This window comes from Numida meleagris, chromosome Z (assembly GCF_002078875.1).
Source record: "Numida meleagris isolate 19003 breed g44 Domestic line chromosome Z, NumMel1.0, whole genome shotgun sequence".
NCBI lineage: Eukaryota > Metazoa > Chordata > Aves > Galliformes > Numididae > Numida > Numida meleagris.
This window is the reverse complement of record NC_034438.1, coordinates 28,580,790-28,608,388: the sequence shown is the minus strand read 5'-3', so window position 1 is coordinate 28,608,388 and position 27,599 is coordinate 28,580,790. Positions and strand designations below refer to the sequence as shown.

General features: G+C 37.5%; 1 protein-coding gene across 7 annotated transcripts in view; it reads right to left on the bottom strand.

Annotated features, from left to right (window-relative positions):
* KDM4C (lysine demethylase 4C) overlaps positions 1 to 27,599 on the bottom strand; it is a 304,885-nt gene that overhangs the window by 123,269 nt on the left and 154,017 nt on the right. For all 7 annotated transcript variants that reach the window (XM_021380229.1, XM_021380224.1, XM_021380223.1 and 4 more), the window contains 4 exons: positions 19,936 to 20,129; positions 17,081 to 17,319; positions 14,737 to 15,092; positions 11,527 to 11,638 (listed from right to left, as the gene is read on the bottom strand). In XM_021380229.1, the coding sequence (XP_021235904.1) occupies positions 11,527 to 11,638; positions 14,737 to 15,092; positions 17,081 to 17,319; positions 19,936 to 20,129 (901 nt within the window). The remainder of the gene's footprint in view (positions 1 to 11,526; positions 11,639 to 14,736; positions 15,093 to 17,080; positions 17,320 to 19,935; positions 20,130 to 27,599) is intronic.

The following is a 27,599-nucleotide window of genomic DNA, read 5'->3' as shown; positions in this document are numbered from 1 at the left end:
GAGAACCAGCATGGATTCAGCAAGGGCAAGTCTTGCTTGAACAACCAAGTGGCCTTCCGTGATGGTGTCACTGCATCAATGGACAAGGGAAGAGACACAGATGTCATCTATCTGGACTTCAGTAAGGCCTTTGACATGGCACCCCACAACATCCTTCTCTAAATAGGAAAGATACAGATTTTATGGGAGGACTGTTCAATCAATGAAGAAATGGCTGCAGGATCAAACCAAGAGAGTGGTGGTCAATGGCTCTATATCCATATGCAGATCAGCGACGAGTGCTGTCTCACAGGGGTCATTGCTGGGACTGATACTCTTTAATATCTTCATCAGTGACACCGACAGTGGGGTCAAGTACACCCTCAGGAAGTCTGCTGATGACACCAAGCTGCGTGGTGCAGTTGACAAACCAGAGGGACAGGATGCCATTACAGGGACCTAGGCAACCTTGAGCTCTGGGCCCATGTGAACCTCATGAGGTTCAACAAATCCAAATGCAAGGTCTTGCAACTGGGTCAAGGCAACTACCACTACCAACACAGGCCAGGTACAAAATGACTGAGCACAGCACTGGCAAAAGCGAACAGGAACCAGCCATGTGCCCTTGCACCCCACTAAGCCAACTGTATCCTGGGCTGCATCTAAAGAAGTGAGGCCAGCAGGTCAAGCAAGGTGATCCTGCCTCTCTACTCTGCTCTGGTGAGATCTCACCTGGAGCACTGTGTCCAGATGGGGAATCCTCAGCACAGGAGAGACACAGACCTGCTGGAGTGCATCCAGAGGAGAGACACAAAAACGATCCAAGGGATGGAACACCTCTCCCATGAGGACAGGCTGAGACAGCGGGGACTGTTCAGAATGGAGAAGAGAAGGCTGCGAGGTGACCCGATAGCGGCCCTTCCGTATCTAAAGAGGGGCTAGAAGGAAGAAGGGGATGGACACTTAGGAGGGCCTGCTGCGACAGGACAAGGGGAGATGGTTTCAGACTTAAAGAGGGGAGATTTAGGTTGGATAGAAGGAAAATGTCTTTTACAGTGAGGGTGGTGAGGCACTGGAACAGGCTGCCAGCAATGTCGTGAAAGCCCTGTCCCTGGAGACATTCAACGCCAGGCTGGATGGGGCTCTGAGCAACCTGATCTAGCTGTAGCTGCCCCTGTTCATTGCAGAGGAGTTGGACTAGATGACCTTTAAGAGTCCCTTCCAACTCCAAGGATTTCATGTTTCTATGATCATTTAAGGTAATGAAGCTCCAAATGTAGAACATATGTATTTCACTTCACATTTATTTCACAGAATTAAGCGCTTCTCAGATCCAAAGCTCTGATCACGTATACCTTTATCCTAGTATTTGATTGATGTGATGTTAAAAATATAAAATTACTGCATCATAAAGTATTCAATGAAATATAATAGCTTCTCTACAGAAGTATCAAAATAGTATTTTATTTAATTCTTCCTTTTTGTTTGATACCTCTTCAGCTACTGTACACATAGACAATGATCCCTGAAAACCATCATGGGAGTGGTTATGAATTCCCTGTCAGAGTTAACTAACAAGTGTTATGTCATCAGTCCAAAAACATTGATGTGGCAGGCTCTTCTCTTCCATTTTCCTTCTGCCTTCTATGAATTTCCCAGGCTCTTACACAACTTAATATTTACTACCTTCTGTAATGCTATGAAAGTTGTCCAGTCTACTTGTCAACATGTGCATCTGCCACAGTGGAAAAATACAGAAAACTTTCTCCCAATCTTCAGGCATCCCCCGCCTAGTAACAGTAGCGTCCCTGCACAGATTACTAAAATGGATATTCCATCAACACTGTACAGAGTATATATGCTAGAAAATAACTGCATTCAATCTCTCTAAGGGATCCATTTCTGCGGAATTTTATTTTTTTTTTGTAATTTTAAATTCTTGTAATTTGTTCTTAGAAATAGCATTGATTTTGTACAGTTTAAAAAATTATATACTTCTCAGACAAGAAAAGGCAGTTAGTAAAGTAGTAACAGCACTAAAATCAAGTCAGTTCCAATAATGATGGTTTACAAAGCACCTCCAGATTTTTCAAAGGCAGTGATAGCTCTACAAGGCTTGATTTTTTTATTTGGAAAAAAAAACACACCACCATAATACCTCGGGACTAAGATGATGTACCGCCCTCTCTAACTACACTGCAGGTATGCAATCCTCCTTAAATGTAAGTAATATATTTTCTGTGTTTCTCTTTCTCTTACAGAAACAGAAGTTTGACTCCAGAAGATATGCTTACAGTAGAGATATCTGTCTCCTTAGCAAACTTAATAACTAGTTTGCCTGCTGACTCTATAGCTACCCATGAGGAAACTGTTAAAAGGCTGCACTAATACAGCAGGAATAGCATTTTTATTTTAGCACACTTGATAAAAAGAAATTATACATACCTCTGTATCTAACACTATTCTATCCTCTCTTTTAAGAGGTGAGGTACATTTTTAAGCTCAGAAAGCTGTTCAGGTAGAATTGTAAGGTCTATCTAGAGGACAATGACTCTTGATGAACCCAAATACCACTGTCCAGCAAATGACAGACAAAGAATAGCGGAACTGGTTTGTATTTCCTTCTTCAATCAAAATAATGGTCCTGGCATTTGTGTGCGTCCAATCTGAGGCAGACTGGCTCTGCTTGTGAAAGATGCCAAGGGACAAGAGCTGCTCGTGGCTATAATCAGAGTTGCCAGTTCTTGCCATTTCTGGAGATCAGCTGCTAGCTTGACAAGAGGACCAAACACACAGCAAAAGCTTTATCTTTGACCTTTCAACACTTCCCTCTCCTGAACAGTTACTAAAAATTCTGCTAAAATTCTGTGAAGTTCTCCAAGTCTTCAGGAGACCACACACTATGTAAATGCTAGAACCTCTTCTTAAGTATGAATATCAATTCTAGAAAACTGAATTTTAACAAATCAGAAGCACTGTATGTACCAGTATAACATGCAAAAAAAAAATGTTTTTTCTTCAATACTGATGCATTCATAAGTGGTAGATGTAAATGCTGGTAGTACAGCGTAGTGTAAGTGTTGATCACTTTCAGCACTAGCTTCTGAAATACGAAAAATGCAAATTCAGTACACAATTACCTCCAAACCCATGCAGGAGCAATGCATTTTTAAAGAAAGAAAATTCTACTTAAAAACAAGACCAATACCATATGGGAGTGGAAGCACTGCAAACTGCAAAACTAACATGGTAAAAACAAACATGCCTTTACCAATTAGTTACAAATTCCTCTCTATTTCTAAAGTAACAACAAAAGAAAACAGTTAACATTTCTTTCCTTAGTAAGTAAGAATCTTCACACACAGTCTGGCATTCTAAGCTCTAAAGCAAAAGAATCATAATTACATCTACAAGTGTAAACTTACTTCTTTTCAACACGTTTAGCCTACTTATGAGATTACTAAGCGTGCTTTATATAACCAGACTACTTGCACCAGTTCAAGCACATCCGACAGGATGCTAACAGTGAATGTAGTAAGCAAATGAAGCTTTATTTCATGTCTTAGCAGAAGAAAAAATACAGCTCGAAAATTAGCCATTTTCACTATCATTAAATACTTGTCCAAGCCGCTCTTCCTATTCATGATAGCTTCCACACTTTGTGTTTTATTACCTTGCAAGGAAAGCTGAATTGCTTTGAAATTCTGAATCATACTTAAAAAGAAATCCACACTGAATTCAAACTAGAGAATATCACAGTTTAGAGCAAAGTAAAATTTTAGTCAGTTTGACTCTAAAAACAGTTTCTAACGTTGTATGCACAAATATTGCTGGAAAGAAATCTCTGAGACCAATCAATGTGCAAACAAAATCAGTATACTTGCTCCTTCTGCTGAGTCTGTGTTTTACTGCTTAAGTGAGCAGAAATGTAACTGCACTGCATATAGACGAATAATATTACCACAAGCTAACATACATACATCGATGATAAAACCAAGTTTCATTACATAAAAAATATCAATATTTGGGATGGGACACAACTCACACTGTACTGCTGCACTTGTATTTCTAAACTGGCAGTTTGAGCTATAATTTTAGGTACTGATTCCCCAGTCCCCTGTATATGTTATTGTTCAGTATTTTAGGAATTAATTCCACACACACAAAAATATAAATCAAAATAAAGTTGAGCATCAGATATACATAGGAAAATACTTCAGGGGAAGAAATAAAAAGATTTTTAAAAAACAGATCAGCAGCAGACCACAAAGAAACAATTAATGCAATCCCTTCTCTGTAGAAGAAACATTCAGGAAACATACACATGAAGCATGGGCAGTGGTAGCGAGAAAATACAAAACTCAGTGTCAAAGCAGTCATGAGCAAAAAAATACCAAAAACTAAACCCTGAATTTCTGCCAAAGGACTCTGTTTTAGCAGAAAATTCAGGAAGTCTCTGCTAAGATTTAAGCATGCTGTTAGGTATGATAGCATTCTATTTGCAAAATTATAATTCTGAAATGGCTGACACTGTTAAAGAATGCAGCCTTCTCCTTATTAACAGTCTCTGATCACCTCTATGTGCAGAAATTTCCTAACAGAAGCCTAGTATGTGAAAGACTTCAAATATATTAATTTGAATATAAATTAACTGCATTAGAAATGGCTATAAACACACTATCCAACTGAAGAAATGTGATTTGCAGATGAAGTGTAAAGCTCTACTTTCTTTAATTTTCCAAACAGCATCAGCCTATTTCTTCTTTTTCCTCTCCTTCTTCCATTTTGTTTGTGTTAATGAATTGACTGAATCCACTAAACCAAAATATAAACCAATGTATCAACACACATATCCTCCCTGTAGAAGAACAGATGAAATAACAGTTACAGTTCCAAGAGACTGCAGTATCACAGCCATTAATGGCATCATTTCTGTTCAGGAACTACACAGAAAAAGAACTGATAAGTATACATGCTGATTAAAATTTCTGGTAATTCCAGAATATGAATGAAGCACACTTATAAAGGGGAACATAATCATTAGAACACTGAAACTGATTAGTCCCCTGATATCTGACAACAAACATCCTGGAACATGATCAGAAAAATCTCCTTTCACCGGCATTCCACTAGCAACACATCTCTACCCTGCATGTCAGCATGTGTCAGGAAAGCTAGTGAAGCTTCAGTTTTCCAGCCTCCCTCAGCAGTTCTTTCATCTCTGCCTTGGATGTAAACATTCTATTCACCAAAATCCATTGTCTCTCTTCTGTGTTCTCACAAAAGCATGCTGATAAATTAGATCACAGAGAGAAGCAGATGCATGAAAATAGCATCAAGCTCCAGTTGCAGCTAGAAAATACCAGTAACTGCCATGTCCAATAAAACTCTTAATTACTTCCTTCAGTCAATAAGCAGACGGATGTTTAATTGCTACTTGAAATGGTTCTTTCCTAACGAAACTACACTCTAATCTACCAGAAGGACAATCATGTAGACAGGAAAGACTGGAAGGTATTTAGTGCTATATGACTTCCTGTTTGGAAGTTGCTATTTTCTCATAAAACTAAGATACCAGGAGGCTGACAAACTTCTGAATAGGGCTGCAAAAGAACACAATCCTTGAGATTAGTAAACTAGTGTCATCACATCATCATCTGGTTAGATTATATCACAGACAATCCATGCTTAAGAGGGAATTTTACACTATGTTTTAACTATAGCTAATGTTAAATAAGCATCAGCAAGCAAAAATACTCTAATCTCTAATTAAAAAAGAGCAATTTCACTACAACGTACCACATATTTATATCTTTAATTACTTCACTAGATGAATCTTAATATTAATATCATCTTTTTGTGTAAATTATCATAATACTTTCTGAAATACTCTCTGCCTAGCCCTCAAGGTATCCAAACATATCCATATATGATACAGATCATGTGCATAAGCTCTAATTTTCAGAAAGATGCTTAACAGCTAATTAAAGTATTATGACTGGCAAAACTGAGGTTCAGATAAAGAAAGAGAGAGAGAGATTATGGCTTTTTCAAACTACTGATAAAAAAGAAACAAATCAAATATTTTTGGCCCAGAACACGGATGGAGATATAGTGATGAGTTACAGTTAAAATTACAGCATCCAGCTCAACAGTTCCTAAACTGATGCTAACTAAAAATGTAACATTCTTTAGTTACAAGAAGAAGAAACAATTAGCATGCTGTCTTTCTTAGAACTTAAGAAAGTCTACTTGTAGCTGTAATAACCAGCTGCTCTTCAGGAGCCATAATAACTGGGAAAGAAAAAGATCAGGAAGCCCAGCAAGACCACTGAAAGTACAAAATTACAGGATTAAACACAATAGAGGTACAAAACACTGATAAAAGCTGAAGCATAAAGCAGTGTTGGAATCAGACCTCCAGTGTGATATTAGTTCCATTCTGCATCACAAAAAGAATCAAAATGGTAAAGGCTGTGTGAGGACCAACCTTCATTTCTGCCAAGTCACAGGTGTCTGACCTTTTGGCTTGATTGGGTCACTTTTGGCGAACAGAAATTGTCTTGGGCCACACAGGTTGCTCCAAAAGTAACGCCTCCTATTTATTTCCATGGAAATGACAACAAAGGGGAGACCTCATCGCTCTCTATAACTACCTGAAAGGAGGCTGTAGTGAGCTGGGGGTCAGCCTCTTCTCTCCTGTAACTAGCAACAGGATGAGGGGGAACGGCCTCAAGCTGTGCCAGGGGAAATTTAGGCTGGACATTAGGAAACACTACTTTTCTGAAAGAGTGGTCAGGCGCTGGAATGGGCTGCCCAGGGAGGTGGTGGAGTCACCATCCCTGGAGGTGCTCAAGAAACATTTAGATATAGCGTTGAGAGACATGGTTTAGTGGGGTTATTGGTGGTAGGTGGATGACTGGACTGGATGATCTTGTAGGTCTTTTCCAACCTAGCTAATTCTATGATTCTATGAAAGAGTGGAATAGCACTATTTGACACATCAAGTTCCCAGCTACCAAACACTGTTTTTCAACATAGTCACCACCAGTAGCTATGTATTTTCACCACAGAGGAAAAAGAGCATGCATGCCACAATTGTAACAGTCTGCACCAGCGAAGGTAACCCACTGTCACCGGTGCTGAAATGCACCATGCACCACCTTACTGTGCTCACATCACTGTTTGGTCTCCATGACCAAAAGCGCCGACAAATGTCAGTGGGTGCAATTTTTTCCGCATGGAGAAACTCAGTGACACATCTTTCCTTTCCTTCATACACACTTCCATGTCAGATGCCATTTTGTAAGAGTGCCCCTCTGCTGCCATCGGCCACATGACAACAAAATATAACGGAATACTGATGGGAAGGTTCAACCTCTACTGCCATACCACCATCTGCCTCTGACACTGTGAGCCAACAGAATAAAACAGGAGGCTTTACTTTTGGAGCAGCCCCCATAAAATATATAATAATAATGTATATAAGCAACAAAACATTTTAGTTTTAAATATCTTTCTTAAAAATTAAAAAAGAGGAGAGAGGAGCGAAAAAATAAAACCAGTGGGATATTTGACTTTTTTTTTTGTGAAACTAACACACCAGTCTGGTCCAATGGCAGGGACTACAAATCGTATTGAGGCCTCAAGCTGTTCATCAGAGACTTTTCATAAAATTTCACTCTTGTACTTAATCCTTGACAATAATTGTTCAAAATGTGCAATGACATGAATAAGGTGGATTTGTGAAGCAAAGGATATTTTTCTCTGCTAAGATAAGGATTATGAAAGTCCAGTAAAGAGACATGATCAGATTTTTGAGCTGAATATCTGATTGCAACTCTATTCCATTTTAAAATTTTCAGGTCATATGTTCTTATCAACTGAAAATGGCCTCATAAATGTAAATTGATGATTTTGGGAAGGCAGACTTGAAACCCCAGGCTGTGTGGTGCAGTTGACAAACCAGAGGGACAGGATGCCATTACAGGGACCTAGGCAACCTTGAGCTCTGGGCCCATGTGAACCTCATGAGGTTCAACAAATCCAAATGCAAGGTCTTGCAACTGGGTCAAGGCAACTACCACTACCAACACAGGCCAGGTACAAAATGACTGAGCACAGCACTGGCAAAAGCGATTTGGGGGTACTGGTGGATGGAAACCTGGACAGGAACCAGCCATGTGCCCTTGCACCCCACTAAGCCAACTGTATCCTGGGCTGCATCTAAAGAAGTGAGGCCAGCAGGTCAAGCAAGGTGATCCTGCCTCTCTACTCTGCTCTGGTGAGATCTCACCTGGAGCACTGTGTCCAGATGGGGAATCCTCAGCACAGGAGAGACACAGACCTGCTGGAGTGCATCCAGAGGAGAGACACAAAAACGATCCAAGGGATGGAACACCTCTCCCATGAGGACAGGCTGAGACAGCGGGGACTGTTCAGAATGGAGAAGAGAAGGCTGCGAGGTGACCCGATAGCGGCCCTTCCGTATCTAAAGAGGGGCTAGAAGGAAGAAGGGGATGGACACTTAGGAGGGCCTGCAGCGACAGGACAAGGGGAGATGGTTTCAGACTTAAAGAGGGGAGATTTAGGTTAGATAGAAGGAAAATGTCTTTTACAGTGAGGGTGGTGAGGCACTGGAACAGGCTGCCAGCAATGTCATGAAAGCCCTGTCCCTGGAGACATTCAACGCCAGGCTGGATGGGGCTCTGAGCAACCTGATCTAGCTGTAGCTGCCCCTGTTCATTGCAGAGGAGTTGGACTAGATGACCTTTAAGAGTCCCTTCCAACTCCACGGATTTTATAATTCTGTGATTCTATTGTCAAATTCCTTTATCAAAACAGAAAGCACTGCTGTGTACTCTTCGCTGTTCAGAGCCCCTTGTTTAGCCGATGTATCAAAATGCATACAGTTTTTTGCCATCACTTGACTCAGCACTGCACAGCACTGCCCTCCCTGTGCCCTGCTTTCTGTCGACACAGTGTCAATAGCACAGTGACAGTCTGAGTGTTGCTGTGCAATGGGCCACTCCACTGGGAAGAGTCGCCACCTTTAAATCACAGGGCGTGGGTGGGCCACATTTCAAGCCATGCTGGGCCACAAGCAGGCCACAGGCCACAGGTTGGACATGCCTGTGCTAACTGAAAAGGATTCTGAAGAAAAATTTCAGAAAAAAACTGAGAATTACAGAACTGAAACACTAAGGTAATATGAACAAAGTATGTATCTGTTTTCCATTTTGATGGATATCTTTGATGCATAGTTCAATAAACTTCACAAGTCACATCTGACAGGATAAAGTAACTTTAATTACTAGTTCTGGCTGCATGTATATGTGATTGCTGGGTAAAGCAGACTTTCTTTTTCTATTTATTTCTGAGAAAGAAATCATTATTATGGGTAAACATTTTAGCTTTTGTAGCTTGTCCACAAGATGGAGAATCTCTAAAGTTAAAGTGCTCAAGTAAGCTTCCAAATAAAGAACATCTGATAAGTTCTAAACATATATTTTAACTTTTTGGAACACCAGAGTACCTAGTTAGGGAGCACTACATTTAACAGCTGGAGAACTATTTACTCATTTATTGAGTACAGAATCATGTTCAATATATCAGTGTTGTTTACGGTAATTACTTATGCACATGCTTCTTTCTTCTTAATTCCTACTTCATTACGCCCCTTGAAATGCCTTCAGGTACCATATAATATATAATAACATCCATACCAGCAATTTATAGTAAAGAAACGAGCAAGCATATACAAAATTATTAACTAACATTAAGCTTCTTATTTATGCATTTAAGTTAAACAATGGAAACTAGCCAGTATTAAAATAACAAAATAAATAAGTACTTAAATGCTGAATCAGAACTTCTGACTTACGTATTACCATACAAGTTACTTACCCTACTTCCAGTCACTTTCCAAGTCTCCCAAGTGAGCAGAAAACTGATCTAATAAAATTTCTAGAGAATTGTTCATCTGGGGAAACGGTGAGGAGACCTTTCACTGCTTCTCATTTTCAAAGATAACTTTCAAGATGTCTAGAATTATGTTCTTCCATCTCTTTTTATACTTGTGAAAATACAGACTTTACTTATAACATTTTGCACACAACTCCGTAGATACAGTTAGAACCATCAGAACCACTGAAACAGTTTAACCATTACAACAGATTAACAAGAGTGTCAGATTCTGAATCTGGAAAGGGGCAACCCTGGCTATACAGTCAGTCTCTGGGATGAGATGCTGGGGAGCTGCCGCTCTGAAAGGGATCTCAGGGTCCTGGTCAAGAGCAAGTACAACATGAGTCAGCAGTGCACCCAGGCAGCCAAGAGGACCAACCATACCCTAGGGAGCATCAAGCATGGGGTTGCCAGTTGGTTGAGGGAAGTGATTGTTCTGCTCTACAACACAATGCGGCAGCCTCACATTTCGTACTGTGTGTGGTTTCAGGTGCTACAGCACAAGAAGGACATAAAACTATTACAGAGTATCCAAAGGAGGGCAACAAAGATGCTGAAGGCTCTAGAGGGAAGACATGAGAAGAGGCTGAAGTCCCTCAGTTTTTCCAACCTAGAGAACAGCAGGCTTAGGGGAGGCCTCATGGTGGCTGCAGCTTCTCAAGAGGGGAGTGGAGGGGCAGTGCTGAGCTCCACTCTCTGGTGACAGCGACAGGACCCAAGGAAACAGCATGAACAGGTGCAACAGGGGAGGTTCACGGGAATATCAGGAAGAGATTCTTCACTGAGGTGAAGAAGGTGGTTGTGCATGGGAACAGGGTCCCCACAGCAGTGGTCATGACCACAAGCTGCCAGAGTTCATCCTCATGGGTCCCTTCAAACTTGGCATATTCTATCATTCTACAATTCTCTGTCTAAAGATATGAGAAACGTAGAGAAATTATGTTCAAAATAATCTTTTTAATAACTTGGAAAACAAGATTGTAAAACAACACGGTAAAATCAAAACTACAGGAACAGAAAAGTTCATTCTTTCTTTCAATATTAAACTAGGCTAAAACCTGGAAATCAAGGCATAAATAAAGCCCAGAAGTCAGCAGCATTTTTCTTGAATGAGAACTACAGTATCTTAAAAGATTGACTCCAAAATGTCCAAATTCTATGAAAAAGGCAAACAACAAGAAAAAAGTAGCTTTAAAGCAATATAGGGGCACTATGACTTACACCTAAGGTCAAAGGATTCTTGTGTCATTTTTATCTGTGTTTACACAATGAGAAGGTTGCTCTTAAATTCAGCTGTTCTGAGAAACAAGGAAGATTTGACTGGTGAATGCAAAACTCTTAAACGAATTCTATTAAGAGGATGTTTCAATGATAGATCCAATGCTTTCAGAAGAATTTGAATAGTAAAAAAATCTACATGGTCCGTGCATTCAGAGGCCACACTGAACAGTTTTCAGGCAATTATCCCACAGTGTCAGCATCTCCCATACAGAAAGAAAATTTTGTAGTTTGTGAAAATGACTTTATATGGTGTAAGGACAAAAATTGTCTATTAAAAAATTTACTAAACAGTAAACTCACCTTCATCACTAGTTGCTTGCTGTTTAACCAAAGTCATTGGGGATCTAGCTGGGGGTTTATTTAGTGGATGACGCCAGCTCTTAGATACTTTCTTTCCTTCAGCTTCTGATGACTGAAAGGTAAAAGCACAACTAATTTAGAATGGAATTCTACAATTAATTTTGATGAACAAAACCAGACTTCTATAAATGAATGCAGATATCAATTTCTAAGTACTATAAGGTTACTCAAAACACCTTTAAAGTTGTAGTAAAATATTTGTCTGTAATGCACAATACAATCTCTAATTAAGAAAAAGCAACCTTTTTCAAACACAAATTGTTTGAGGTATAGGTTACAACAGACGTTTCCATGCTAACAGAAGTCCTGCTTTGCACAGGTAATGTTTGAGAGGAAGAATAGTCCAATAATTCTGCAGAATAAGAAATACAATAAAGACATTAACTGTGGCTGTGAAAATGAGGCAGCAATCCAGTGACTTAACTTGTGACAGAGTACAAAACACTTGAGGAAATTATCATTGTGGAACTTAAAAGAACAAAAACAGATTCCGAGTTGAGACAAAAGAATTAAGCACTCTGACTGGATTTATGCGGAAATTCTTTCCTTCCTTATATGACCCTATGGACTTTCAGCTTAAAATTAACCAAGCTTCAAGAATTAAAGGCAATGTTGCAATTTCTGGAAGTGCATCTTTCCCAACTCCAGTTTTGGGTGACAGTGAGAGAAATCACTAAGTAAACCATTCCCTGGTTCCTCAGCAAAGGAAGCACAACCATACTGGCAACAGGTTGAGGACAATCTCACACAAGTCCTATAGGCCACATTGTTTTGTTCTTCAGCACTACAAAAGTAACCCAGCAGGTTTCACACCGCACCTTGATTGCTTTGATAATTAAAAAATTACTTATTAAAGAAAAATTACATATTAAACATATACACAAAGTCAATTACAAGACACCATAGTATTTACTATGATTAGCGGAGGGAAGATGAGGCTAAAGCACTGGACAGGTTGATGATCTGGAAGAAGTTACTAGCAAATCATAAAGGGAAAGATCTGCTTTTTTAATTGCATCTGTGCAACACGCTTGTAAGTTTTAAGTAAGAACTTATAACAAAAACACATTAAAGAGTAAGCAGTTATATTGGAGAATATCTGAAGCTTCTTATGTGATATGTAACATACAAATGGCTGAGAAGCACAGAAAAAGATAAATATAATCTCCAATACACAATGTTTATTAAAGCTAACAAGGCCAGTAAACAATCATTAGTGCATACTTCTTGATTATAAAGTGCTTGGAGTGATTTTAATTTTACCTCCCCGTTTCCCATTAAGACTGGCAATCTGGAGCAGATCACCTGTTCCTTCTCTGTTAAAATGGGAAACTGCCAAATTTATAAAACTACTGTGACTAGCACTACAGCTTTACATTTTTCATTATGCTTCCTAAAATCAATGCTACTCACCCTTCACAGCACAACAGCAGTACAACAGAATAGAAACAGAAGAACTTTTGAACACCATCTAGTCCAACTGCCTGTCCACTTCAGGACTAACCAAAAGTGAAAGCAAAAGAAGAACACTGTCCAAATGCCTCTTGAAACACTGACAAGGATGGGCTACCAACCGTCTCTAGGAAGCTTGTTCCAGTATTTGATCATCATTATGGCACAGAAATGCTTCCTAATGTGCAGTATGAACCTCCCATGGCAGCTTTGTGCCATTCCTGCCCCACCATCAGTTCCAAGGAGTAGAGCCCAGCAGCTCCCTCTGCTTCCCCTCCTCGGGGAGCTGCAATAAGGTTGATTCTTGGTCTCCTCAACTGGGCAACCTGAGTGTCCTCAGCCACTCCTCAGCCCTTCTACTAGACCTCTTGCCCTCTTCTAGATGCTTTCAAGTAGCTTAACGTAAGAATGGGCAAAAAAAAAACCAAACTGAAATATAAATGTGTTATACTATGCAGTACTCATTCCTAATCGTGGATAACACAAAACTGTGGGGAGTGGCTGACTCAACAGTGTCACTCAGCCATAGAGATAGATCCTGGCAGGTTGGAGAGGTGGGCTGACAAAAATATTATGAAGTTCAACAAGAAGTGCAGAGTCCTTCAAGTGAGAGGAACAGCCTCAGGCACCAGGACATGCTGGGGGCCACCCAGATGGAAAGGAGCACAGCAGATAAAGCCTTTTGAGATCCTCGTGGACACCAAGTTCAACATGAGTCAGTTCAACATGAGTCATGCCCTTGCTGCTAAGAAAGGTAATGGCATTCTTGGCTGTGTTAGACAAAGCATCACCATAATGTCAAGACAAGTGATCCTGAGCATTGGTGAGGCCGGATCTGGAGTACCATGTCCAATTGTGGGTTCCCCAGTTCAAGAAAGACAGAGAGAGAGTCCAGTCACCAAGAGGGCTACAAAGATGATCAAGAGATTGGAGCACCTCTACTGTGAAGAGAGGCTGAGTGAGCTGGGACTTCAGGATGAAGAAGAGAAGGTTCGGGTGGGGGATCTTATCATTGTGTATAAATACCTGAAGAGAGTGGGGGCTGGATTTTTTTCAGTGGTGCCCATGCCAGGACAAGAAGCAGTGGGCAAAAACTAGACCACAAGAGGTACTGTCTAAACACCAGGAACCACTTCTTTACTATGTGGATAATGGAGCACTGCCACAGGTTGCCTAGAGGCTGTGGAGTCTCCCTCCTGGGAGATCTTCAGAAGCCATCTGGCATGGTCGTGGGCATCCTGCTCTGGGTGTACTTGCTTGAGCAAGACAGTTGGACCAGATGACCTCCAGAGGTCCCCTCCAACGTCTACCATTCTCTGATTCTGTAATAATTTGTATTTCTGGTTCACTGCATTTCTAGTCAATTAAAGCTCACTGCCTTGTTAACACTGTCAGACACTGAACACAGGAATACCTTGAGAGTAGTCACTGACAGATCAGATTGACAGATACAAAGTGAGATTAGTAAAAATCTAAGATCAGCGGGAAAATATGTCAAGAAGTAAGATCCAAAACATCTTCCCTTTGAATTCTCACTTTTGTCTGAACAATTCAGAACATGCTGAAACTAACATTTGATTAAAATCATGCACATTCTTAACTGCCTTATTATGGATATCAGTTGTCATTAGGAACAGGTTTGCTCACATATTAAATCAGGAATGTATTAATATAATGATAAAAATTTGCTTCACGTACATTGGATGTTTCCATGTCATCATCTTCACTCTTTTTTACAACAGGCACTTCACCACATCCCAAGCTCCTTCCATGTTCTAGGCTGCTGAAATCATCTTCCACAGAGACATTCACCTTTTTAGCTGGGCTTTCTGCCTGAGAATTATGTTCCTGGCACTTCAGGTATGGTACAGAAGACTTAGACTTATACTGAGTTTTCAAACTCTCTTCTTTTTTACAGCTATTAGAAGCGGGCATACAGGCCCCTGAATCTTCAAATGTAACGAGAGAGTCACTGGAATCTTCCTTGTCCTCATCAGCTTTTGTCTCCGTTTGTAAAGGAACAGGACAGGAAAATGACTCTGAAAGGATGCTTCCTGTAGATCAAAAATATGGCTTCTTAATAAATCTCACATTGTATTACTGCATTTCATTTCAAAACAATCTGAATTATTCTAATAAAGAATACAGTTCCTCATTTAGAAATCATACAAAAAAAATAACGTAGTAGAAGTACATACCTAAAAGTAGAGTATAGGTTTGATCACAGAATAAATTAAATGTAAAATTTTGAGTTTAGAGTGTGAAATATAGCTTTAATCTTTTAATGGGCATTTTGTGTTTGAATTGCAACAGTTTTAAGTGATTCAAAATAATCAATATTCATGTAGCTTGTTTACTCTGACAGCACGCAAGCACTTTTACTGGCTGAAAAAAAAACAATATAAAAGGTTGGTATACTGACCTTTATGATCTGCATTTATATGTATTATGCCAGTTTTAAAAATGAAAATAAACAAAGACTAATGGTTTATAATTAGGAAAATATATTACAAATAGATACCAAGAATATTTTTGAAAGCAACAGCACCAGTCTAAAAATGAAAAGCAATTAGCATAAATTTATAGTTCAGCAATTACTGTAATTTCATATTTCAGTGAAATTTCACCCTTCAGTGCTGAAGGGTGAATTTATATGGATTCTACTTTGTTGAAATTCTTTATCCATGGATGTTTCCATGGATTTCCACATCTTCTGGGATATTTTCAGACGGAACAGTAGGCTGGAGAGGTGACCCAAAAAATATGCTCTTAAAGTACTCTAAGCCACACAACCCAGCATATTTTCGTTCACCAGCACTTCCAAAGTAATAAAGAAAAAGGACCCTAAAGTCCCTTTTCACTTTTTCTTCACAATGGTTATTTCAGTGTGCTCTTCTGAAAAAATGACAGATCAAATTAGAAAATGTAATGATAGAAAGCCCATCCAATAACAAAACAGAATCTATGCTAATGAAGACTACTGCCCTGATTGAGCATAATGAATGTATTAGCCAGTGATAACTCAGGACAAATCACTTCAACTGGAGCTTCTAGTGTTACATCTAAAATGGTCCTTTCCTCTACAAAGGTCTTGGCACCACCTTTCAATAGTACAAGGGAAAATGGATAGCGTTCCACTTCTCTCTGCTTTTCCTTCACTTATCAATGAGCACATGAAGGAAGCTAACTAATTATTAGTTTCTCAGCGCTCACGAAACACTTCAAATCTCTGCTGAAGTTGGGGGAAGTTGTAAAGGAACAGCACTACAAAAAGCTGCCATATTGGAATAATCACTGTGGCATCTTTATGGGGCTCAATCATGGTGTTTACCACCTCTAACATAACTAACCCAACTATTAATAATTAGAACCAGAAAAATAGTCTGTGTATGTGCAACCAAATTTTTAGTATCAATTTGAAATCATAGAATGGCTCTCACAGGTTAGATTTCAGTGTGCTTTTCGGAACAGGAATGTATATACCTGAACCACAGTGAAATTCAATATTAAAAGAAAGAATAACCTGCAGAATAGATTAAACATATCAGTACATCTCAGTACAAAATCACTGTAGGGAACAAAACACCTTTGATTTGACAATACCTTTATAACTTGCATTATCAGACAGTTAAAGGGAAAGTGACAGTAACTTTGCAGTCTCAAAATAGAGAATTTTTTTGCACAAATACAAACCACTTTTAATATGCAGTATTCTTGATAAAAATACATGTAGTGCATTGCAAGCATATATGTTCAATACTATATGCATCAGTGTTAAGTCATCCCAAGTCATTTCCCACTTTTTTTTTTTTTGCTGTACAGTTGGTATTACAGGTGCTATACAGGTGATGCTACTCTCAATTCTCAACAGTAGTTTGATCATTCACTTTTACTGAATCAATCGTCTCTCTACAACTTTAAAAGTACTTAGCTTTAGTATGCTACTTGGGATAGTACAATGCTTTAATATCAACTGATTTGGGGCATTAGAGAATCTGCAGCCCACAACATACAAGTAAAAAATCATCTGTCCTTATCTCACCTGCAACCTTGACATTATCCAATAAATGTTGATCCAGCTGCATTCTACTATTGCTCTCTTCTTCCCCAGAAGGCACTTCTGTATTTAGTGGTCTCACTTTTTCTTCTGGCTTTTCATTGACCTTGAAGCCATCAGAAGTTGCTTCAGTCTCTTTGATTTCTGCACCAGTTGCCAAAGCAGATTGCCTCTTGTCCCCTGGAGTTTTAAGCTTTTTAGATCGAGATCTGTTGTGCTGGAAGCTGTTATAAGAGATATTGCTGTCAGAGTAGAGTCTGTCTTGGATAAGATAAAATGTCTACCAATATATATGTTCCTTTCACCTGCTTAAAGTGGTAAAACCTGACATTTTTTCATCTTTTTGTGTTGAGATAATGTTTACAATTTATTAAGTGATAGATTAACTATTTGATTTAACCTTCTAATCTTTTTCACCATTCTATGACAGAAGTTATTAAACTGCAAAATGATTTTATGTAACTATTATTTAACCAGCATCCAAATTCATTTTTTGATGAACCATTCTTTTGAACCTGAAAGAGATCAAACATTAAGAAAGTAATGAAGGCAAACGACTCTCAAATGTACTAAAACCAGGTGCTAATTCCCACACCAATGCTAGCAAAATACTAGACTGAATACCCTTATAAAATCAGGACTACTTGCTTATCACAGAAGGTTTTAAAAGCATTTTAATACAAACAAGCATCTGAATGAACAAAAAAATCTGATCAGCAAATATTTTGAATGCCTATTATAGTAAACAATAAATTTGACATTGATTTTTAAAAACCAAACTTGAAATAAAGTTTTCTTTACAGGTTTTTGAACCCTCAGAAGCTGAAGAGCAAAGCTGAAACTAAAGAGCTGTGAGCCTCTTTCAGAAACAGGTTTGCAATTTATGTGCTCAGGATAAATGGAAGAGGAGATAGGAGTCCAGTTTCAAATTCAACTCAGTGATACCAGAAGAAGGTCTGTACCTGAATCACTATGTATCAGGTCGTAAAACTGATGATGCACTTGTAATAAATGCTCAACTACAGGAGGAAAAACAGGAGACTTTACAAAGGTCATGTATGTTAGACCCTAAACACCTCCAGAAAAAAAAATGTTTTGTTAACCCTTCCCCTTTATCCAGTGTCCACTAATCTATACCTTTCAATATCCTCTAAAATATTAACAGTAATAGTAGTATTTCTATAAAATCGTAATTCCAGAAAATTTGTCAAAGTATTACACAGCCAGTATTACAACTGTTTTTATGCAGTTCTATTGAAGCAAAGTATTTCAGCCTCGAATGTCAAAATTATGTTATGTAAGTACGTTCATGAAAATCCCCATACATGGTATTTCAATTTTCCCTCTGTTGCAACTTACGTAATTCCCAAAATCAAAATGATTACAAATTTCAGTTGACACATTATAGTAGAAATGAAGCTGAGTAAATACTTCATTCTCCCTTTGTAAGATGCATTATTACCATGGCTGAACAAAAGCCAATTCAAGAATTAAACAACATCGGAATTGTGTTCATTAGCTCAGCTGAGTGCATGAAATCACGCTATGTGCTCCTGTGATAATACTTTCAAAATAATTTTTAAAAGGTCTTTGCTTATAGTTAAAACTGCATCCAAGTATAAACATGCAGTTATGCCACAACATAACCGAAACTTACTCCACAGCAAAAGGGCATTCAATTAGCTAATCAGCAAAATCATTCTATTTGAGTTAATATTGTACCTATATAAGAAACTGGTCATTCATCTTCTTTATTAGCTATCTTCACTAACTGATTATGCCCCACAAGCTAGCAATCTGAAAACAAATGCTATGATACATTCCTCAGCTACATTCTTCTTCTACAACAGGAGTTGGTTTTCTTCTGTATAGGCTGATTTTCCTATTATCTTCCTCAATAAACACATGCACTCACACAGAAAATGACTAAATTCAAAATTAAACAGAAATTTGGAAAGGTATTATCCTTAACCCAGAAAACTTCACTCCACGGTAACTAGCTATCAATACAACAGCTAACTCTAGGCTAGAAGCTAAGAAGATCTTTATTGCACAATGAAAAAGAAAATTCATAAAAATCATGTTCAGTAAAATCAAGACAGGAAAGCAGTAGTGTACAAACAAAATATATGTGTGCAATGTAAACAAAATACATGATGAGCACCAAGAAAATGAATCCAGCTATGAAACTGCTTTAATAAGTCAGGATTTGAAAGCTTTAGTGCCAAGCTGAGACGTTTTTCCTCCTATTCTTGTTAGCGGTGTCAACATAAACAACTGGGATTTAGGCTCTTATGATCTATCACTGACCTGCGGTAAAAAAAGAATGGTCTTAGCTGCTGCACTGAGTCTGCCAAAGAAGCAATGATATCTCCTTAGAACTAGACTGCAGTGAGGGCTAAGACTGTTGCTAGAGACCTCATACAACTGTTGGGATTCTGCCACAGCTTCCTGCTTTGTTTATTTAATCCCTATCTCAACTGTGATGACACTTCTCCCTTGTTTTTTGGATGCAGAAGTCTCCAGAAACATTGAAATTTTTTCTGGAATAATATTTACTAAAGAAAGATTCTAAACACCACACTGGAATGAATTTTGATGCTCTTGATACTCATTAACTTCAGCTATGCATGTAACTTGTAAGTTAAGAATGAACCTTTCATAGTCACTCTGAAAGAAGAGTCGCTTATCCCCACATTTAAAATAACAAGTAAAATTAAAACAAATAAGTTAATCTAAGTAAACAAACTAAAATAGAATGTTGAAGAAACACAAAAGAAACAACAAGGAAATGGATATCATATTGAAAACAACCAAATGAAGGATAAAGAAGCAAGTACCTTTTGGAAAGTTTCCTAATTTTCTTTCTTCTCTGTAGCCACATCCTTACTTCAGGTGTTGATTCAGGAGTCGGCTTTGTATGATCAATGGTATATAAATCTTTGCCTTGTTTCCACAGCTGGTATCTGTCAGGTTGAAACTTCCTCACAAAAACGTCCATGGATATTGTCACCATGTCTTTCCTGCAGGTGCACTGCAAAAGTAAAGAGGAACTTGAGTGACAAGTTGCATAATATGCCACAGCTTGTAGTTAACAAAATCAAAAACAAAAATCCCATGTGAAATCCAACGTGACTTTCATCAAAATTTTCCATCTTCCTCATTTCTTCCACTGGTAGAAAGCATTCAGAGAAGATGTCAACTCAGCAAATGTGATATCCAGGATACTACAGAGGTACTTCAGCTCAGTTAAGGCTTGACTAATTTCTAAAGCTAAGAAAAAAAAGAAACTATAGCCTTACTTTTATCTCTATTAACTGTCCTTTGTAACTTTAAGCATAATATATTTAATCCAAACACTGCAGAAATCTTCAGCAGCAGCATTATTTTCTTCTTAAAAATAACTGACATGGTAGCCACAAGTCCCAAAGGTATTTGCAGGCATTTATAGGGTTCCAACTTTTATATCTCTTCTAAAGAGAAATTTGATAGTTAAGAAATGCACTCAAGTACCATATGAAGTTTCTGTTTTGTTTGGGTTTTCCTACAAAGAGGAAGGAACAGGCAAGAGAGGGGAGCAGACACTTCGGAATATTATGTTTAAAGGTCTAGAAGAGAGTGTTATAAACCTGTAATCTAGCCTTCAGTGCAAACTACACCTTAAAATCTCACACACTACTTCCCTCATCAACTTCACTTTGGTCTCTGATCAACAATCTTTGCATTGTTTTCTTTCAAATCCTGTATATCAGTGGAATATTTTATACAATTCAATTAACACTTAATGATTGTGAAAATGCATGGGATTCTTTAAAAGAAACACCGTAAATGCTAAGGGATGATTTTAAAACTAAAGTTATTGTACCTAAGCTTCAAAATACTTACTATAAGAGGCTGGAATAAATAAATCAATATGCCTGCAGTACATAAACTATTCAGATTAAAAGCAAATTGGCTAAAAATATAGATTCTTAGGTGGAAAAACTTTCAAAGAATTTAATACTATTGCCAAATGACTGTTAATGGGCAAAACTGAGATAGTGTTTTCTTTAAGGCAAACAGAGATATACAAAAAATGCTAAATACATAGCCTGGCTTTCCAGTTTGCTACAAGTAGTTTAAAAGGGGTGAAAAAACACAGAAGGTGTTTACCCACATAATAATTGAAACACGCTTGCGACAGACTGCTAGTGTTTATTAGCTTGCTTTCTGTGGGCTGGATGCAAATTCCTTTGTCTGCTCTTTCTACCTACTTCTAATCTCCCTTTCTTTTTCTTAAAAAGCTTAAGTAGTATAATGAAAAGAAAACAGTGAGTGCAAACACGAAGTCTTACTAAATGATCTGCCAAATTTTAGTTAGCACAAGTAATTTCTTTTTCTTTAACATCAGATGAGGCCTAAGCTCCAGATAAAGTTATCTTGTTGATCAAGTTTCTAAACTTAAGGATACAAATAAACTATTATTTCATTCTTTGAAACTGTTATGTCTCGAGAATCAGAGAATCATATCACAGAATCGTAGGGGTCAGAAAGGATCTCTGGAGATCATCTACTCCAGCCCCCTGCTAAATCAGGCTATCTACTGTAGGTTGCACAGAACACTGTTTTCTTTCTTCAAAAGGTAATCCTGGTCTTTTGTCATTGGTACACTTGCAGTGTGATGTACTCATTTTTTGATTAAATGCATAGTTCCATGAAATATCTCTGAATCTATATCATGTTCATTACGTACATATTCATTATGCTCATTAAGTATGACGTTCCCTGTTGGAAAGTTTCCTCTACACTTTGAATTCAAAATGGGGTGAGTTTTTGAATAATGAGATAAGGTACACTATATCCATATTCTACACTATCATCACAGCTTCATTCCACATATTTCCAAATAGTTCCTACCAAAGTATATCAGAGCACTGCCCCAATAAAGTCTCTATTACTACTGCTGTAGTGATATGTCGGGATTGCCATGTGGAAAAGCAACATGGAACCTGCAGACCACAGCAATCGCAAAGTTAGCTTCAGAATCCTACTTCAAAATATGTCAGAAGAAAAACTTCTTAACTCCTCCATCTACATAGAGAAAGCAGAAATACAATGCAGCCCGATTTTTTCTGGAAATATAGTTACTACCACATCAATAGGCATAGTTTAGAAGAACCTTACATAAGAGATTGGATACTTCCAAACTACAATTTAAAGGTAATTCTTATACATTTCTAATTCTTAAGAAATAAATGGTTAAATTTAAAATATATACAGACTATTCAGAGAGTAACAATTTTATCATTTTAAAACTACATTTTATTTAATTCACATGTCTAAATTAAGTCAGTTAAGTCTCACATTCACCTAACAAATGGCTAGATTAAGTCACTTGAATGTCAACATCAATACGCTGCATTTTCATAACGCCACTCTATAATGGAAGATTAAATGAAAAGAGGCAGCTGGGAATGAAAGGATTGAGCGCAGCCCTGCCAAAAAAAAGAACTGGGGCACCCACCCTATAAGAACACACTGAAAGACCTGGATCTGTTCAGCCTGGAGAAAAGAAGGCTCTGAGGTGGTGTGATAGCAGCTCTTCAGTATCTAAAGGGGAGCTACAGGAAAGAAAGGGACAGACTCTTTAGCAGGGTCTGTGGTGACAGGATAATGGGAAATGGTTTCAAGCTTAAAGAGGAGAGACTTAAGTTGGATATAAGGAAAAGGTCTTTTACAGTCAGGGTGGTGAGGGACTGGAACAGGTTGTCCTGAGATGTGGTGGATGCCTCATCCCTGCAGACATTCAAGGCAAGGCTGGATCAGGCCTTGGACAACATGACCTAGCTGTTGATGTCCCTGTTCATTGCAGGGGAATTAGATTAGATGGCCTTTAAAGATTCCTTCCAACTCTAAGGATTCTATGCTTCTATGATTCTAATAAAAGTAAACATTGAAGTTGCGGTTTTAATCAGCTGCATTTAATATTAGTTTTTATCCAAAAGTTATCTGATTATAATTTTCTTTTTTCAAATAAAATTTATCTATTTCTCTATCAATCTATCTATAGACATTCAGTGAAACAGTTAACGTCATTTGAAACTGTGTCTCTCATTCATCAAGTCCTCGATCAGTCACAATAAACATAACAGAAAAGGAACTGAGGTAACTGGAGAGTGGAAAGTGCATATGCAGTTGTTGCACTGCAATATTTTTCATTTCTAAAAATAGTATTTGTAATGTGTACAAGAAACACTTTTCTCTCCATTTATACAAAAAATATCTTCAAATTCAAGATGCATTCCACCACACACAGGAGATACTGTTGTTTAAATAAAAGGGTAAAGGATTACTGGTTTTGCTGTTAATTTTAAGAGTTCCAGCAGTTTAGGGGGAAAAAAAGCCATTATTTAAACCCAAAGAATAAAAAACACCAAGAAAAAATGCACTGTCTGATGGCATCATAATAATATATGAAAAGAATTAAGTCTAAGTGAGGCACAGAATATCTGTCTTTCAGCAATCTTTGATGAACTTCCACAGCATTGTAACAGTACTACTGCAAGTGGCTTAAAAATACTAGGAATATAATTGAATTTTTTTTAAGAAGTTTTTAAGCTTCTAAATATGTACACCTCTAAGTAAAAAGTAATGGAGAAACATCGTGCTCAACACTACTATTGCTTACCTGAAATACAGAATATATAGAAATACATATACAGAAATACAGACAGAAAATACAGAAAATACAGAAGACAAGCTTCTAGCTACTGAAGTAGCTAGGTAATGGGATACATACTAGGAAGTGCATTATTAGACAGTAAAAAGAGGTGTGTTCTGAAAACTACTACAGCTCACTTTCCCTAAAATAATCCAAGGAAAAAAGAAAAAAAAAAAAAAACAGAAGAAGAAATAAATAAACCAGAGGCTTTGGTAAATAAATTGGAGGAGGGTTTTTTGGGTTCTTCTTGGGGGGAACAATGTTCTTTTTTCATTTCTCATTAGACTGACATACAGCTGACAGTTACATGACTTCCAGCTTCAGAGGTAAAAAGTGAAGGAAAGCTTCTATCCCCAAAGTAAAACTAAACAACACTCTGATTGACAAGCTTCTAGGGATACTTGTACAGGGCGTACCACTTTATACTAAAATATTTAACACAGTACATTCACAGATGATAATAATGTTAGAACCATCTTATATATTTAAGAGTAGATGTAAAATCAAAGTTGTTAGATCACTAAAGTCATATAATCAGAAAAATAAAAACAATTAAAAAATTATCAGTCACTACTTCTATAAAATAGTAGAACAGTAGAAAGAACAACAACCCACCCCAGTGAGCAGACAAACCTAATTGTCTCAGGCCACTGTCTATCAGTGTTCATACTATAGGAGCTATCCTCACCATCCAGTAGCCCTCTTGGTGGCAGATCACAAGAGATGACAAAATGGGTAAGTTTAGAACATCCTGGTCAAGACTGCTATGTGTTGATAAAAGTGAGAGAACATTAGGTACTACACAGCATACCTAACGCATCCCTACCTACAGATAAAATATTCTTCACAAAGAATGTACGTAACCCACAACATAAAGAAGCATGTAAAACGCAGCTGATGTTGGGATAGGCAAACAGCCCAACCTATGCAACAGAAGGAGTTATTTTCTACGTGCAGTGGAATCCCACCGAAACATACTCTTCAGTCAAAGATTAGTTAGATAATCAGTAATTAAGGGAACAAAATCCTCTCTCGATCTTTTGGTACTATTAACATCATCAAAGTAACAATTAATGACTATTATTATTTCATTTATCATAAAGATACAGCTTGGAGGTAAGCAATTCAGATAACATTTATTAGTAAATGCAGGCATTTTCATCAATGAGGTGGAAGAAAAATGTATCAGCAACTTTAACCAACTGGTATAAACAAATGTTATATGTATTCGTAATGAGGAAAAATTAACTAAGTGAGGCATGCTTAGCCACAATATTTTTTTTCCAAATAAATGTTAGTTATAAATGGAAACAAAGAATAACTACTTTGTATTTAGAAAATTAAATTATTCTCATTTGTAGCTCTAGTTCAGAAAAATTGATATGTCAAGCTTCTACATCTATGCATGTTTGACACATACTAAAGCATCTTTTACAATAGGATTCTTTGCCTAATTTCTCTCAATGAGATAATGGTAGGATTCATGATTTGACCAGCAGTGTTTTGACCAAATCACATCAACACTAGGGCCTAAAAAAAAACTCTTAAAAATTGTAGAGCATTAAGAATCTAGTATATGTCCCTCCTTTACGTAACCATTAAAAAAAAAAAAAAGTTGCACCTTTTACACTGTAGGTAAAATTTAACTCTATATACCTGTGAGACAGCAAGAGAAATGAAAATTTCACTTCTTCATAAAAGGAGAATGTACACCTATGAAGTAGATAACAAAGCAACAAATAAGCAGAATAAGGAAAGCATTAGGGTGGTAAACTTTATATGCTCTACAAATCACAGTCTAAAAATCTTCTAATCAAGGTATTTAGAATTAAGGAATCACAGAATCACCAAAGTTGGAAAAGACCTCCAAGACCATCTAGTCCAGCTGACTAATACCACTACTAATACCACTAATATTTCTCCACTAAACCATGTCCCTCAGTGCAAGATCTCTTACATCATATTTTTCATATAGTTTCCTCTTTATAGTGATTAAAGCTTTCTTCATGGTACACTGGCAATGATGAATTTATTGGAGAGATATGTTTTATTCAATTTGGATTCCTCTTCCCAGCTTAACTTCAACTCCACTGTTTAACAGACCATTCCACCTACTGTATTCCACCCTTCTTGCAAAATCTTAAATAAATGCTGTTCAAAAAATGCAAGAAGTGCATTTTGATAAACTTCAATTAATAGGTGCTGCAGATAGAACTGCATCCTCTGGACTACCTGTAGAACAAGTGCTTGTCAGGTAGTGTTTGTCTGCGGGACAGAATTTAATAAATCCTAGTAGCAATATCTGTTCTGTGCTACAGAATCAGGTGGTGATGCATTTTCACATTGACCTTCAGGCAACTTTTGGGCACTGCTGCAGAAACCTTTGATATTAGTTAGCCATCTGTACAAACTGCAATAAAGCAAGTCTTCCTCTGACAGTCAAAGAAAATACAAGCAGGTCCTTGTCACATCCAGTCATACAAAACACAAATTCAAAACATCACTTTCTTTAAAGGCTTTTTACTACATTCCACAATGTGTTAAGGAAATAACGGAACAAAATATTTCTAATAAAATCATTATTTGTATTCATATATTCATAAGCAAATAGTCTGCAATATTTGTAAAATAGTCCAGTATTTAAACACTGCATTATAAAGTATGTTTTTTACTTGATTCCTATTTCCAATTTGCTTTCCACTCATCCATTTTACCACCTACACATTCCTCCACAAAAAAAAAAAAAGGATTCATTTTATATGCAAAAATATAAAAACGTAGAATTGATTCTGTCAGAGCCAGATGCCATTGTGAAAAGACATTTGTTTTCATCCATACCACCAGCATTCTCTTGAAGCTCCAAGAACAGAAACACTGACAGGAAATTACTGAAAGAAGGTCACGTTTTCCTACCTCCTAGACTTTCTGTTTATGTTACCTGCCATTACTGCCCTTGTAATTACACGTTCTTACCTCACAAGACCCAGAAATGACTGACTGAAGTATGACTAGCGTACTGAGATAAGCAATGAAATTCAAAATGGAAGCTAAACAGCAGCCTATGATCCAAGGAATTTGATGGAGACAGGTAAAGTTCAGGATGAAGATATCTCCATATATAGCAAGAGGATGGAAGGGGCTTTGTATACATTCAATAATATTACAGGCCACCCTGAACTCCAGCTATGTAAGTAGAACAACAATAGTAGAACAAAAATAGTAAAACTATGCCTCTGAAGCACGACTGTTTAAAGTTCTCTGCTGCTACTCTGCGCGTGTGTGCTTCTTTGTGAGGTATTTTTGTTTTTGAAGTAATAGGAAAAAAAAAAAGAATTTCCACAGATACATTACTCGAGTATCCTAGTACTGTAAATCCCCTATTAATTTTTTCCATTACACCACTCTTACCCATTGGAAGATTTAATCATTAGCTATTAACCTTTCTCTCTTCAATCTCATTTTATTCCTTATATCTACCCAAAACTCTTCCCCTCTGTAGCTAGGATTCCATCCTGGATGCCTACAAACAAACAGAAACCCTTTTTCTGGAGCTCTTCTCTACATCATCTGGTCTCACTCTACCCTTGTCTTATATGGAAGCAAAGGCTTAACTTAATGTCATAATGTTTGTATTTAAAACAGGAAAGTTTCTGACCCCATGAAGACAGAATTTACTATAAAGAAATTAATTTCCATCTCCAGAATATCAGAATTAACCAATTACACAAAATATATTTTAAATACAAAAACAGCCTGTGCAATCATATTTGTATATTACAAACAATAAGCTGTATTTGTGGGCTA